The 17,259-nt window shown below is 36.9% G+C and overlaps 1 protein-coding gene across 9 annotated transcripts in view; it reads right to left on the reverse strand.

Annotated features, from left to right (window-relative positions):
- LOC149261610 (putative RNA-dependent RNA polymerase 5) overlaps positions 1-17,259 on the reverse strand; it is a 489,457-nt gene that overhangs the window by 247,012 nt on the left and 225,186 nt on the right. For all 9 annotated transcript variants that reach the window (XR_016258459.1, XR_016258462.1, XR_016258461.1 and 6 more), the window contains one exon: positions 16,963-17,069. Coding sequence is in view for 6 of the 9 variants with exons in the window: in XM_089422462.1 (XP_089278588.1) it covers positions 16,963-17,069 (107 nt within the window). In the remaining 3 variants the exon portion in view is untranslated. The remainder of the gene's footprint in view (positions 1-16,962; positions 17,070-17,259) is intronic.

The raw sequence follows: 17,259 nt of genomic DNA on the forward strand, positions 1-17,259 counted from the left end.
ATGAAGTCATCATGGGATAGTAGGTCAAAGCATGTAAACAAGCAAGTACAATGAAGCATCCACGAGAAGAGTATTCCAAAGCATGGACAAGCTGACAAAGGAGTAGCCAAGATTACAAGAAAACCTGATGAATGACAAGAAAGCCACTTTTCACGAAGGAAACAATGACAAGACAAACTAGGAAGGAAAGAGATCGATGGATGGTTCCCTACCTAGAAGAAGTTCGAACAAAGACTTCATGACATCAAGAAAGGAAGGAGATCAAGCAACTAAAGGACCCGCGCAGAAGAAGTTGTTGATGAATGAAGGAGTCCCTAGTTAAGAGGGAGCTCTGACAAGTCCCTGATCAAGAGGGAGTTTTTGAATCACCCCTGATTACAAAGGAGTGACACTTGTGTTTTTCCATCTCATGGGTCATGCACTAGACCAGGACTAATAGCCGTAAGTCTAGATGAAGACCATGAATGGAAACGTAGATACAAGATAGACACTACATTCTTGTCTTCACTTGGGAAGAAAGAATGGGAGGATTGGGTAATCATCTGGCATCCGACACTCTTTGAGGATGTGTAGGGCATCCAAGACAAGAGTAGGCAAGAGGACCGATATTCTTTGAGGGTTGGGAACCCAAGATAAGAATAGTCCTAGAAGGTCATACTCAGTGAACACTTGGGTGGATATGTACCTTGAGAGACAATGATGAAGGTGTCTATAAATCATTGGTCTCGCCAGCATCGTAGCTCATGGTCTCGTAATGAGATGGAGTTGTTAGTCAAGGCCTTGCACTATGACAATGTTGATGGATATGATGCTATAACAAATGGATTGCAAATCCGGTTTCTCTTATGTGAATTCTTCAAGATTGATAATGGCCAAACACCTTGGAATATTATATGAATACCTCCTAGTTAAGAGGGAGTGTTGAAGGAAAGGTAACTAGGTTCAGTGTTCATAAATGTACTTTTGATATTTGTATTTATTCAAGAAAAGAAATATTAATTTTATAATATATGTCAATAATTTTCTTTCTCATTGAAATACGTCTAGCACTATTTAAAGTGTTATAGGTGAGTCAAAAGAATTATGTTGAACACCTTAAGGGCATGTTACACCATGTATAAATATATATTAAAGTCAAAGGGAAAACCTCCAAGCAAAGTCAAGTCTCCTCCTATGCTAAGGCACCATCAAGAAGCTCCTTCAAGCATGCAATACCACTAAAGGAACCATCCAAAGTCTACTCTCCAAGTTGGCCTTCTAGTTGGCCTAAATGGAGGGACAACCCTCTATATATAGAGATTGTCCACTCCTCTATAATGCACTCAATCATCTCTGAAATTTGTGCAGGAAGTAGCCGAGATAAAGTGACGGGAAGTAAGTCTAAAAGGGTCTCCAAGGTGCAGCGAAGTAAGAAGGAAGAACAGTGAAGGTAGAGGATTGTTTCTTAGGCTAGAAACAATCACACGTGTGAGGAACAGGAGGAGAAATCTGCGGATATGATAGCAGGAACAAGCAGTCCATTATTTTGTGTTGTTTAGACTTGACATTAGGGTCACAAGGTCTCCCAAGACAAGCGAAAGGACCTCTCACCCTAGTGAAGGAAGAAGGAATAAATACCGAGCCTTGGAAGTCTGTTCTAGGGCTTATTACAGTCACACGTGCGAGTGAATGAGGGTTGACTGCAGCCGTCACAACAGCACTATCACAATGACATATATCTCATTGTTTAGGGTTCAAACTAGGCCTACAAGACCTCTCTCTCAAGCGTGGAAGAAGGGTATGCAAGCGAAGAAGGGAAGACAAGTCTAACATAGTTTTGTGAGGAGAATCACTCACACATGCAAAGAATTAGGGTTGCATTGTTGCTGCCCTAAGTCTACAACAGTTGTTGGAAAACGTGCCGCAGGGAGGAAGACACAGTGCTACAAGAGGAAGTGATCTTGAAACAACTTGACTTGTGCTTGGAGGATCTTCTTGCCAATGGTCTAGGGTTTGGCATTGATCAATAGAAGCTTCAATAAGAGAAATTCACTAAAGGGTTTTCCTCTCAAGAGAAGAGAGGTTTTGGCCCTGGCAGAGAGCCAACATCTTGTGTTCTTGTTTTTATGTTTTGGTAGCAATTTGATGAAGTACACACATATGCACTAATAAGAAGAAGAAGAAGAATAAGCTAATAAAGAAAAGTAAAAATACTCCACAAATTGTTATCAAGTAACGAAGAATCACACTACACACATTTGCCCTAGATTCTTCAACATCCTAGTGTCTAGGGTTATTGAATATCACCATACTAGATCACACAAAACATTTTGTGGAATTTGATTAGGTCTAGGGGATCATTTTTTAATTTTTAAAATTTCCCGCAGAGTGGAAATTGGAATAAATTTTGTATATGAAATGTAACAAGTGATGATGTCTAGAGAAGTTGTATGGGGTATGAATAATCAAAGTTACACCTCTCACCCTCAACTTTCTACTATGACACATTTTGAGGGGTTACAAATGCGTTCTAAACCCTCAAAACCCATTTTTCCTAAGTTTAGTGGGAAATCTGGCAATAAATTAATCAGAAATAAATTAAATGGAGAGAAATAAATAGCTCCATGTGACAAAATGACATGGAAAATGACTTGGAAATTATCACAAGTGAAAGGAATGAGTCAAAGGGCAACAGGAGGATGATTTGGCACCTTGCATCATAAATACATGGCCCACTCAAGGAAATCGAATTTTTTGGCATTAATGAAGCAGCTGGTGACTTGGAAAATCAAATTTTTTGAGGAGTTAATTCACATTTGAGATATTTGGAGGATATTGATGAAGATTTTCTTGGGAGTTTGTCTCCACTTGTGTTCCCTCCTCTTCACACTTCGCATCATCATCTACTACGAGTTGGCTTGAGGGCCTACGCAATTCCCATGGAGATTTATGCTGAGCTAATTGGAAGCATTTACATGAGGTGTCATCACATGATTTATTCATGCAGTTTGACTGGAGTTAGCTCCTTGATTGGTTCACACTTGGATTTAATTATCTTCACACTTGGAGAATTCGACTTTGCTTGAGGATATCTTGGTGCCACATGGAATTTGATTTGGTTGGAGGCTACACGCATGTCACATCATCTCCACACTTGGAATTCGATTTCCTTTCTTGGGATCTTCTCCATGGCCATTTGTCACATGGTTGCTACATTGGGATTTGCTCCCATTTTTCTCTATATAATAGAGCTTTGTTCTTTCACTTTGTATCAATTGCTACTAGCTATTGTGCTTAGGGAAGCGTTGCTACATTGTACACTTTTTAGAAATTTCAATAAAAAGACTTTGGGGGTCCATTCATGGGTGTTCATCTGTTGGAGCATGGTGCATTCTGAACTATTGGTATAATCTCTTCTATTTATGCTTTGATTTATTTCATTTTACATATACTCTTCTAGACTTGTTAGCGCAAAGTTATCTTGCATTAACATTGATTTGGAAGTAGGCTCTAGATATTGAAAGCTCTAGTTTATTTTCAAATAAATTTCAAGAAGTTCCAATTTATTGTTTGATTCTCTAAATCTATATGGACTAATGTGTGATTGGAGTCTTGTAAAAGAAGCATTTTTTGTTGGATCAAGCATGAGGGGAAGTCTTTGGAGAAACCAACCCACTCTTGAAGCATCTTCAAAGGAACTCTCATTTGTTATTTGGATCTTTCATAGATTATCTTATGAAGAAGTGTTCTTGTAGGGATTCGTTTGTGTTAATCAACGTTGTCATTGATGTCAATATGGCATTATTGGAGATGGAAAATATTCTTGTGATTGATGAACCTCATGAAAACCCTAAGGTGTGAAATTATAACCCTAAGTAAAAAACCCCAGGTCTATGTTAATCTAATGTTGAATTCCTCCTTTGCTTGTAAAAGAACCATAAGCTGAAACCCTAACCGTCCAACCTCAAACCCTAATTCTTCATGAAACCATTAATCCTAAATGCATACCTTTATAAAATAACAAAATCCTATCATAGTTTCCTTACAAAAGAAATCCCTAGTATAAAATCCTAAATTCTAAATTCACTTTACTTAAATCTTATAATAAAATCATAACCCATGAAACTTTACCAATTAGCAAAAAGAATTAAAAAAAGGGGGAAGTCCTTCCTATACACAATCTAATTAAATGACCAACCGATCATATATCCAAAAGCCTTTTATGTTGGATGAAAACTTTACAACATTGTAATACACGTTGAACATTGTGTATTTTAAATGATCGTATTATTCAAGCCTCCAGAACTTAACCATGCATCTCAGCAGTCATACTTCTTCGATGGTCCCCACAATCCCAAGTCGGCTCCACCATTCATAAGTCGGCTCCATACATCACCATTCAAACCATTTCAAGCAAATATATGTATAGACATGAATATCATTCATTAGATTATTCTTCACGGAAAATAAAATCAGAGATAAAAATATAATGTAGAAGTTCACATCTCGTGAACTAGCTGAAGGAGGCCGAGGAGAACAAGAATTTTATTCGGAAGAATTTCGGTGTTAAGCTTGGACTACATCACAGAATTTTGAAGCTCGGACCACAGATAAACCGTGAGAACAGTCACAGCTATGAAACTTCGATGAAGATAAAGAGGGGAGCATAGGGAGAGCAAGGAGACCAAGGAGGATTTTTTAGAGGAACCCGAGGGCATGCATTCGCCTATTACCTCAAGAAATATTTAGCGGGGATGGTTTCTTCTGAGCATTTGAAGGAAACTTTTTTTTGAATTTCGATGACAGTATTCTAAGTGAAATTGTTTTACCCTACAGTGGCTTCACTATACCCGAAAATGGCATCACATTTCTTATAGTAACATTTCTTGATCTTTGTTTTGGATGAATGATCTCATTTTCGCATAGGGAAATTGATTTCAACATATCACGAATCCAGATCATTCTATGTCTCGATGGCACAATTATTCTCTATTTGGATGGTATTATGACTCTATAACTCGCATTTCTGTGTGGCTATAGGACTCGGTAGTTATGCATAGATACAAGACTGTGAATTGTGTATAACATATCGTAATATATGTTGATCGATGGCACTGAAGTTCGGTTGGTATAGAACTACATTCAAGTGTGGATTGGTTAAATTTAACCAGCCTTGAAGGTTCTGAGAGCGAACTCGCAGAAGAAATAGAGACCAAACTTGGATATGCATGTGACTGAAATTCGACACTGAAAACAAATCTGAAGCCAGATCTGAAATCCGTCAAGGCCTATACAATGTTGCATCTCATTAACTGTTGGTTTTGTAAATGAATCTTGAAGAAAGCTATTGAAGAACCATTGTAGGCAGTTTTGAATTGTCTAAAGACATTCTTGATTGGGCAGATTTGTTGAACTTGATTGGGCAGATTTATTGCACAAGTTGGGTAGCCTTGTTAGGCTTGGATAGACAGAACTTGCTGGAGTCTCCTCTTGTAAACAGAATAGGGCCAAGTTGAGGCGCTCTCTAAAGTTACTTTGAAGAGTTTGAAGACTTGTCTGAAGAGTATCTTGAAGACCTTGCTAAGCAACCCTTTGATGCAGACTTATAGACGATGTTGAATACCCTTTGAGGTTGTTCATTGAAAACATCTTGGAGCATTATTGAAGTTCTTGTTGAGCTTGTATAAGCCTCTTTGTTGAAGCAACCTTTCAAAGATTTGATTGAAGACCATGATGCATTAAAGACATCATGAGGTGATTTGGAGACTTTGCTTCAGTACAATGAAGTGCAGTGGCGATACCTTCTAATTGACAAGGTTGTCATTGATGATGTAGCGTGGAGATTTCAGTGAAGCTGAAGATTGATGGGGCTCATTGAAGAAGACTTTGGGAGTCGTGAATACCAACCTAACATATCTTGACAAAGCAAAGCTAAAGGATTGGTGTCCTTGGAGTTGTTGCTCCTAAACTGAAGGTTGGTGCCTTGGATAAGATAGGGTCGAAGACCTAGAGGTCGGAACTTCACTAAAGTCCAAGTAGGTGCTTGGCACATCCCAGGTTGGAGCCTGGGTGTCTTCATCAAGGGTTGGAGCCCTACCCATATTGTACTTGATTCATTATAAAGATTATAGTAATAAAAGCGTTTACTTCTATTATTCATTTTTGTGTTCTAAATATAAGTGATCTAACTGGTAAAAGTAACAATTGAAAAGAAATACTAATTCAACCCCCTCTCATTATTTCCAACAATTGGTATCAGAGCCAGTACCTTCACACAAAACCTAACATCTTGAAGGTTGATCATTAGAACACAACTGGCGAAGCCAAGGAAGAAAGTCTCCAATCCTCCTAAAGATGTGTCTCCCTCAACCACTGAAATTGAAGTCAATCAATTTGAGAAGGCTCAATTGTTCAATGCAAACTTTGATATATGGGAAGCAAGAATGAGTAATTTCTAAAAGACTCAAGGCATTGAAGTCTGGAAACCGATGATTGTTGATAGCATGATGGATGGAGAATCCAAGGAACATAATGCAAGAGCAATGAAAGCAATCTTGAATGGGTTACCTGATTCTATGATGGCTAATTTTGAAAACTGTTCGTTAGCAAAAGCATATGGGATAGACTTCACGATCTTCACTCAAAAGGAGCATTGACAATGATCTCTAGACAAGAAAATGACGGAAAACAAGAAGGATATCCAAAGCCCATCAAGGAAGTTGAAGATAAGGGTGATGACACCAAGGCTAAAGAAGACCTAGAAGATGAAGAGAATGAAAAAGACTTTGAAGAAGATCTTCTCACTAAACTTATGGCTGCCATGGAAGAGAGTAACAATTTGAAAAGGGAAAATGAGGAACTTAAGAAGAAAGTGTAAGTTGGTGACCAGGACAAGACAAGGAAGGAAGTTGACCTTGCCAAGCTTCAAGTGCAAGAAAGAGATGAGGAGCTCGCCAAGATTAAGGAAGAATTTCATCAAAACAAAAGAAAGCATCATGACAAAGTCATATCCATGACAAATCAATTGGATAAGGCAAAAAACAAGAAGATATATTGTCAAGCCACCTTGAACAAAGGCACAAGAGCTTGAACAAACGTGATGCAGAGATTGGTCAATACAAGGAAGAGGTATCCTCCCTTAGATCTCAACTAGAAGAAGCAAGGAAACAAGCACAAGGAGCTGAGAAGGTGATGGAAGCTTTGACATTCATAGAAGGACAAGTTGATGAAGCAGAAAAGGAGAGAAACACCATGATATGCCAACTAGAAGAAAAGGATAATGACATCACCAAGTTAAAATCAAAAGTCACTTCTCTTAAGGCCCAATCATGTGAAGAAACCAAGACGAAGGAAAAAATGGAGATCATTCTATCAAAGAAGGATGAAGAATGCAAGAAAATGAAGGAAGAAATTGTCTTTCTTAAAAAGGAAGTTGACTTGCTGAATAAGAACTTGAAAAGTTCTCAAACCCTAGATGACATCCTAAGTCATCAAAGGTCTCCCCTCGATAAATCAGGTCTTGGCTATGCAGGTGAATCCTCAAGAAAGAATGATGCAAACCCTAATGCTTCAAACAACAAGGATGTGAGGAAGCCTGAAAGAAATGTTGATGCTCCCAGTTCCAGCAAAGGCAAGAGTCAAGTTGACATTGGAAGAAATCCTACTCCAAGAAGAAATGCAAATGGTGTCAAGGATGCAAAAAGCAATGGTTATCATCAAAGGATCCCAAGGCAAAATGAATTCAGAAGTACATCAAGGAAACCTTCTTCTCCTAGGTACCAAAGTATATTTCTTGGTTATTGCTATTCTTATACAAACTTTGGGCACATGGCAAAAGAGTGTAGGGCTTATAATGATCCCCGTCAATCTTCGAGAAACAATTTCACAAGAAGAAGTCATGAATTCTTATTCATGAACAACATAGAATGCTTCAAGTGTCATAACGTTGGTCATATGGCACGTAATTGTAACTTGATTTGGGCACCTACTCAAGCTAGAACTATGCCAGATAAGAAAGTTACACAAGTATGGAGAAGGAAGCAAATACAATCTGAAAGTCCCTTGAACTCTCCAGCCAACAACACATGTTGTTGACCTGATCTTCGAAAATCTAAGTATTTGATGGGGAGACTCTGCCAAAAGGAAGATGATGCGTACAGTTAGGGGGAGCTTATGATGATTAAGCATTCTTGCAAAAGCCATCCGTGAATGGACCTTATGAAATTCATGATTGACAATCCTTCTTTGATAGATCATTTCTCAAGAACACTCCATTGAAAAACATGATCTTTTATTTATCCAATGGACTATTGTTGACGATCTCTTCCATTTTGATCACAAAGCAAGCAATCTTTCTAGAGCTAAAGAATTTTATAAAGACAGGGGGAGTTGGTTCATCATATGAAGAAATTCAAACACATATATCATGGACCACATTGCCAAAAGAAAGAGCACCATGACAAGGGGAGTACCATACCTATGAAGACCTACTAATGATGAAGAAAAGAAGCAACTTGACAGGGGGAGTATTGCGGCACCCTGTTTGCCATTCATGTCAAAGGGGGAGAGAATGTTGAAGGGTAAGAATATTGCCATCAATGACAAAGGAGGAGATTGTTAATCAAGGTTGTCATTGATGTCAATATGGCATTTTGGAGATGGCAAATATTCTTGTGATTGATGAACCTCGTGAAAACCCTAATGTGTGAAATTATAACCCTAAGTAAAAAACCCTAGGTCTATTTTAATCTAATGTTGAATTCCTTCTTTGCTTGTTAAAGAACCACAAGGCTAAACCCTAACCCTAAGTCCAACCTCAAACCCTAATTCTTCATGAAACCATTAATCCTAAATACATACCTTTATAAAATAACAAAATCCTATCCTAGTTTCCTTACGAAAGAAATCCCTAGTATAAAATCCTAAATTCACTTGACTTAAATCTTATAATAAAATCATAACCCATGACACTTTACCAATTAGCAAAAAGAATTAAAAAAAAGGGGAAGTTTTTCCTCTACACAATCTAATTAAATGACCAACCGATCATATATATCCAAAAGCCTTTTATGTTGGATGAAAACTTTATAACATTGTAATACACGTTGAACATTGTGTATTTTAAATGATCGTATTATTCAAGCCTCCAGAACTTAACCATGCATCTCAGCAGTCATACTTCTTCGATGGTCCCCACAATCCCAAGTCGGCTCCACCATTCATAAGTCGGCTCCATACATCACCATTCAAACCATTTCAAGTAGATATATATATACACGTGAATATCATTCATTAGATTATTCTTCACGGAAAATAAAATCAGAGATAAAAATATAGCGTAGAAGTTCACATCTCGTGAACTAGCTGAAGGAGGCTGAGGAGAACAAGAATTATGTTCGGAAGAATTTTGGTGTTAAGCTCGGACTACATCGCAGAATTTTGAAGCTCGAACCACAAATAAACTGTGAGAACAGTCATAACTATGAAACTTCGGTGAAGATAAACAGAGGAGCAAAGGGAGAGCAAGGAGACCGGGGAGAATTTTTTAGAGGAACCTGAGTGCATGCATTTGCCTACTACATCAAGAAATATTTAGCGGGGATGGTTTCTTCTGAGCATTTGAAGAAAACTTTTTTTTGAATTTCGATGACAGTATTCTGAGCGAAATTGTTTTACCCTACAGTGGCTTCACTATACCCGATAATGGCATCACATTTCTTATAGTAACATTTCTTGATCTTTGTTTTGGATGAATGATCTCATTTTCGCATAGGGAAATTGATTCCAACATATCACGAATCCAAATCATTCTATGTCTCGATGGCACAATTATTCTCTAGTTGGATGGCATTATGACTCTATAACTCGCATTTCTGTGTGGCTATAGGACTCGGTAGTTATGCATAGATACAAGACTGTGAATTGTTTATAACATATCATAATATATGTTGATCGATGGCATTGAAGTTCGGTTGGTATAGAACTACGTTCGAATGTGGATTGGTTAAATTTGACCAGCCTTGAAGGTTCTAAGAGCGAACTCGCAAAAGAAAATAGAGACCAAACCTGGATATGCCTATGTCTGAAATTCGACACTGAAAACTAAGTTGAAGCCAGATCTGGAATCCGTCAAGGCCTATACAATATTGCATCTCATTAACTGTTGGTTTTGTAAATGAATCTTTAAGAAAGCTATTGAAGAACCATTATAGGCAGTGTTGAATTGTCTAAAGACATTCTTGATTGGGCAGATTTGTTGAACTTGATTGGGCAGATTTATTGCACAAGTTGGGTAGCCTTGTTAGGCTTGGATAGACAGAACTTGTTGGAGTCTCCTCTTGTAAACAGAATAGGGCCAAGTTGAGGCGCTCTCTAAAGTTAATTTGAAGAGTTTGAAGACTTGTCTAAAGAGTATCTTGAAGACCTTGCTAAGCAACCCTTTGATGCAGACTTGGAGAGGATGTTGAATACCCTTTGAGGTTGTTCATTGAAAACATCTTGGAGCATTATTGAAGTTCTTGTTGAGCTTGTATAAGCCTCTTTGTTGAAGCAACCTTTCGAAGATTTGATTGGAGACCTTATTGAAGACCATGATGCATTGAAGACATCATGAGGTGATTTGGAGACTTTGTTTGGGTACAATGAAGTGTGGTGGTGATACCTTCTAATTAACAAGGTTGTCATTGATGATGTAGCGTGGAAATTACAGTGACGCTGAAGATTGACAGGGTTCATTGAAGAAGACTTTGGGAGTCATGAAGAACAACCTAACATATCTTGACAAAGCAAAGCTAAAGGAATGGTGTCCTTGGAGTTAGTGCCCCTAAACTCAAGGTTGGTGCCTTGGATAAGATAGGGTCGAAGCCCTAAAGGTCGGAGCCTCACTAAAGTCCAAGTAGGTGCTTAGCGCATCCCAGGTTGGAACCTGGGTGTCTTCATCAAAGGTCGGGGCCCTACCCATATTGTACTTGATTCATTATAAAGATTAAAGTAATAAAATTGTTTACTTCTATTATTCATTTTTGTGTTCTAAATATAAGTGATCTAACTAGTAAAAGTAACAATTGAAAATAAATATTGATTCACCCCCCTCTCAGTATTTCCAACAATTTGGACATAGCTTGTATACAAGCAAACATTTCATATTTTAAATTTCTTAAAATAGTGTTTCATTGATTTTATATTATATACTAGAGAATATTTTCTAAACTAAAGAAAGTAATGGGGTTTACTCCCATCACTTGATTTGGCTTCATGTACATTATTTATTTGTTTTAGATATTCTCTCTACACTAATTGTGTCTTTGTTTTGCAACCCATAATTGGAGTGTGGATAACAAGAGGCTTGAGGAAAATTGTTCTTGCAAGACCTCTCAAGCATTCAAGGTTCATCTTCAAGGAGGTCGTGGACATTACAGGAAGGTTTCCATCTAGCTATGTCGTGGACAAGATAAACTAGCTCATTTTCTCTTGCAAGAGTTCATCTTTCATTGGAGGCTAATCTTTGGGATACCAAAAGACACCTACCATCTTCAAAATCGAGATCATTCTTGTTGTCCTTGCCTTAGTTTCTAATTTTGACTTTCAAGAAGGAAATCTAGTGTTTGAAAAGCCTCATATGTTGTAAAAGATTCATCTTGAAGTTTTAGTAGAGATCCTTTAGAAAGTTACTCATCTTTGTAACAATTTATTAAAAAGATAGTTTTTCTTGTGGGAGCTTGGGTTTCACCCAAGGCATCTTGTTCTCCTTATTTAGAAGCAGAAACATGTGGGCGGATTGATCTTGCATTATTTTCTTAGTTTTCATTTGGCATGCCTTAAGAATTGACACAATCTCATCATCACAATCTAACTTTCTAGATTAGATTTTGCTGCTAGTTTCCATTTTATGCCTTGCATTTTAAGTTTTGCTTCTAAGTATAACTTGGGATTTCACTTTAGAGCAACTTATTATATTATTTGCAAGCATCTCAATTCATGTGACAAAATTTTATTAAGTTAAATAGGCAATTTGCTTCATGTTTGCCTTACCATAGGCTCATTGGTTATTTGTTCATTTGTTTTAAAGTTATATGCTCACTTTGCAAGCATATCATACTTTGAAGCTTATGTTCTTGTATCTTGTACAATTTTGAGAGCAATTATTCAAGTTATCTCATTGAGCATATTTCCATTTACTTGAAGCATTTCCTTTTTTTCAGAAGCATTAGTAATCTTACTTGCATAGCATATTAGGTATTTTGGCATAGTTGCAATTTAATTCAATTTACCTCCAAGCATAAACTTGGTTGATAGAAATCATAGGGAAAAGTCTTTATGGGAAAATTCTTCCAATTGGGACAAAGTAAAGTAAAAGCGTGTGATCCTGCAGTTATGGAGGTGGCTTGTTGTTGAAGAATCTAGGGCAATTAGGTATAGTAGAATTCTTCTTTGACTTGATAACAATTTGTGGAGTTGTTTTACTTTTTCTTGTTATCTTAATCTTCCTATCCTTATTATTAATGCATGTGTGCGTACTTCATCAAACTGCTACCAAAACATAATAACAAGAACACAAGATGTTGGCTCTCTACCAGGTCGAAAACATGTCTTCTCTTGAGAGGAAAACCCTTTAGTAATTTTCTCTTATTGAAGCTTCTTATTGATCAATGCCAAACCCTAGACCCATGATTTGAATATCCTCCAAGCACAATTCAAGTCCTTCTGGCACTTTGTTTCCTCGACTCTTCCTCCTTCTCCTTCCGGCACTTCATTCTTCTTTCAACTATTGATAGACCTTGTTGCACTTGCTCTAGAAGAGACACCTTTCGATGAGTCCCTTTTCTTGCGATGATACCTTCCTTCTTCTTAACCAAATGAGCCCCTTCTTCAAGGTCTAGGTGCAGACTTGATATCACTGTCTTGCAGCCCTAAATTCTTGCACGTGTTGATTTACTTGATATGGTAAACTCTTTTCCTCCTTCACCTGAGTGTCCTTCTCTTTCGCTTGATTGGGAGGCCTTATAGGCCTAGGTTACTAGCCCAATTAGAGAGATATGCCAACTGTGGGTTTCTGCTGTTATGACCAGAGGCAACCTTTCTTTTCCTCGCACTTGGGACTGTAGGTTTCCCTAGAAACAATCCTTTAAGTTTCAGTGTTCTTCCTTCCTTGTTGCACTAGAGGCTCCCTTTCTCGTCTCTTTTTCACCCTTTACTTGCTCATTTACTTCGCTGGTTTCAGAGAGAAGTGAGTGCGTTATAGTGGAGTGGACAGCCTCTATATATAGAGGATTGTCCCTCCCTTTAGGCCGACTAGAAGGCCGACTTGAGCACTGTTTGGAGGTCGACTTGCTGTCTTACTTTGGATGGCTTCTTTGGTGGTGTCACATGCTTGAAGGAGCCTCTTTGATGGTGCCTTTGCATAGGAGGGGACTTGACTTTGCTTGGAGGTATTCCCTTGACCCTTAATACATGGTGTAACATGCCCTTAAGGCCTTCAATATTTCTTTTTGACTATTTGACTCACCTATAGCACTTAACATGTGCTAGACCTATTTCAATGAGAAAACAACTCATTGACATATATTATAAAAATAATATCTATTTTCTTGAGTAAGTACAAATATCAAAAGTACATTTATGAAGGCTGAACCTAGTTACATTTCCTTCAACACTTGTCCCCTCGTAGGAACGAAGGCACACACTGCCTAGTAAGGCTCAGGGGAAGGGTATCGTTAACGACACCACCGTGTCCTCAGCCCCTCTTTCTTAGAGTCACCCCATTTTTTACCCTTTGGTAAGAGTTCATGACGAAGTTCTATCACCTAGACTAGGCATTTAACTTAAAATTAACCAAGATAAATGCAATAAATTTTAGTTTAAGTGCATATAATATTAACACATTTTACTTTCAGACTATTCTGTTTGCAAATTATTTATGTATTTGCCATGATGAAAATGTTTGAATTTGATTATCTTATTTAGGCAAGTATCATCTTGTTCATTTTTGCAAGTAAAGTTTTAGCTTGTTTCATTTGCAAGTCATTCTATATTGCTTCCTTACATGCTCTAGCATTGTGAAAGATTATATTTTGAAAGCAAATTTTATATCTTGCAAGTGATATCATATCTTGCTAACATCTTTTTGTTTGATTGACAAGGTTACTTGTGTTTCAATTTGAAACACTTCATTTTTAGAGCAAGTATTATCTATTTTTCAATAATATTGAAGGCACTAGTTTTATATATGTTAATTTTTTATTCATGTGTTGATGGTTATTGAAGTATATTTTATTTCATAGTGCTCATTATATTTGCTCACAATCTCAAGTAATTCAAATTTGACACCTCCTAGACACCTCACATCATCTTTTAACTTAGATTTTCATTAGAAACCACCCACCTTACCCTACCTACGAGAGAGCTTAAACGAAGAGAGAGTTGGGAGTAGGTGATAGCCCCATCTTTGAAATTTTCCAACAACCACGCCTTGTGGGGATAAGGGCTTTTCTGACTAACTTAGGTGTGTGTGGAAGGCGACAAACATGGTGACTTGGTAAATAATTTATATTTTGCAAGTAATTTGACTCCATAAGGCACTAGTCTTTCAAATAATCTAATTAAATCAAGCTAATAATTAAACTTGTGAATCATCATTAAACAGGTTGCTAGGTCGTTCAGTTGTGTCTTCCAGACTAGTCGGTTCCCAAAAGATCTCTTATCCACACATTTCATAGGGACTACCCCCCATAAACAATTGTAAGGAGAGCTACAAAGGAGAGGGCATGGGTCAGAGTGACAGCCGCTGCCCTGAGCGTTGTCACATCTTGCCTATACAATTTGGGCAATAACAATGATCAACCACAAAAAATAGGCCATGTCATTATTCTCTAAAAGGTTAATAATAAGGGTGTACAAGATAAAGGCAAACCATTAGATGTGGAACCATATCGACACCCTCTTTACCATGAAAGTTGGAAAGAAAGAAAAAAATACACATCAACATTACCAAGAAAATAAATGCAATAATCAATGACACTCGCAGAAACTGGCATCAAAGAAACATTACGCATCTAAATTTTTCCAAGAACAACAATGCACGGGATCAAATGAAGAGAAACTATGAAAAATCAAATTATCAAGGCCAAAAATAATATATTTTTGATTGATGGATAATCAACAATGGCAACCATTGTTTTAAAAAATGGATGAGTTAATTGCGACTCAGCCAAGTCAGACCGAGCCAATGCCTAGCCAGGTCGGCTCGGTGGTCGAAACGGAATGAATGGCCAGGTAGTTACCAAGCCATTCATTGACTCGGTCAACTCGGCTCTTTGACAAAAATCCTGAAGCACATTTGTCAAAAGTTGTTCCGCCTCCTACATATCAATAGTTGGGTTGTTGTTTATTGCATATTTATTGCCCTAAAGTAATCTATCACTGTGAGAAAGATTTGAAAATTACAAGGCCTAGTGGCATGAATTAGAAAATTGAAACAATGCATTGAGCCATACAATGTTTTTAAAAAGGCAAACGTTTTGGCAATGGACTAATAAATACATATTTACCTTTGATTGTTCTGTAGCTTGACCAGAATTAAATCAAGAGTTTTGAGACATCATTAGGGGCAGAGAATTGGTATTATTGTTGTTATAGTCTAATGATTGTCCTTAGGCTGAGGCAAAAAAGAATCCTGGCATTGGTGGCTAAGTATGAACTTTGTATTGGACAGTGCATTGGGTGCCATTTTGATATAATGGATATATTCATGAGCCTACTTTGATCATATGTTGTCTTCTCTCTATATTCTAAAGCTTTGTGTTTGGAAACATAAATGAAAATCTTTAAAATTATGTTTTTTATAAAAAAAATATTTAATGTATTTTTTACAACGACCAAGTCATTGAAATCAAACCGGTCGAGTCGATACCAAGTCGGAGTCGGAGTCGGCGCTGACCCTAGCCATTTCTGAACTGGAGTGGGAGTTCTAAAACATTGATGGCAACAAAAGAGCAAAATTTTGCAAAAATTCTAATCCCTGGTTTAATCTAGTGTAGGACAATTAACTACATAGGTTTGAGGAAAAAATCTTCAAAATAGTATACTATGTAATCCATGTAATGACACTAATGGAATGTGTAGGGGTCAAATATATCTATAATAGTATGTCAGCCTAGTAGTCAGCCTACATGGGCAATGAGTGAGAATTTGTATGTATAAGAGGCCAATACAGTGATTATTACATAGATTGACTTATGATTTGATAGTTACTACGCAATTGTGTTATTTGGAGTTGTTCTCCTAATATCTAAGAGGTTATTGCCTAACTCATCATTATTCTATTTTTTGGAGTTATACCACAAGCCATTATTGAGTATACATTATTTGAAACGAGGGTTATCATGCTTTAGTATCATCTTTCATTACAATATATATGACTTGCAAGCACATCAAATCACTTCAAAATAAACAAATATACTTAATATTTGCAAGAGAAACAATTCCAAGTGATTTTAAACATTTTACATCAATTCCATATTCCACAATTTTTGGCAATATTTTGCAAACCAAAAGCTTGTCATAGAAAATATAAATTGCTAAATTAAATTCCCTTCTATGTTTTCACATATTGATCTCTGATCATTGGATCAAACATGTTGCAAACGTTCCCAAATGCATACAGAGCAATTAAATTGTTATCTATCATGCTTATCTTACTACTGAAGCTTTCTTATTGGTTATATTTTTTCTTATATGGTATTCTTACCTATCTTGTCTACATACTTATGCTCCAACTTTATTCTGTAATTTTTATTCTGCATTATGATACAATAGATTCATTCGTACCCATTCAATTACCCTTTTATTTACAACCATACGCAAACAGACAAAACACATCAAACATATTATATAATGATATCCAACCTCCTTCCACTGATTTCCAAATAGTTGACAACTTTATACTTTACCAAACAACAGCAAAAAAATTATATAACGATATCTAACCTGGTTCGACAGATTTCCAAGGCATTGATACTTGGGTGACGAACATAATTTTCATCTCTTTCAACTTTGATCATCGACTCTCGAAAATGGATCGTTTTATATGGCAACTACAAACAAAAAGAACATAAATAGAAGCATTATACTAAATGACCAAGAAAGCATATTTAATAGGCCAAATATAACTAATTTACTTTCTGCAATTTACTGTAAACCACTTTCCATAGAATAATCCACTATACATACAAAATTGAGAGATCCTGTACTTTTCAAATCACCTTATAAACAATTGTGAAAACA

The sequence above is a fragment of the Pinus tabuliformis genome, chromosome 6 (assembly GCF_031772625.1).
Source record: "Pinus tabuliformis cultivar Carrire ecotype Pingquan chromosome 6, CPIR1, whole genome shotgun sequence".
Lineage (NCBI taxonomy): Eukaryota > Viridiplantae > Streptophyta > Pinopsida > Pinales > Pinaceae > Pinus > Pinus tabuliformis.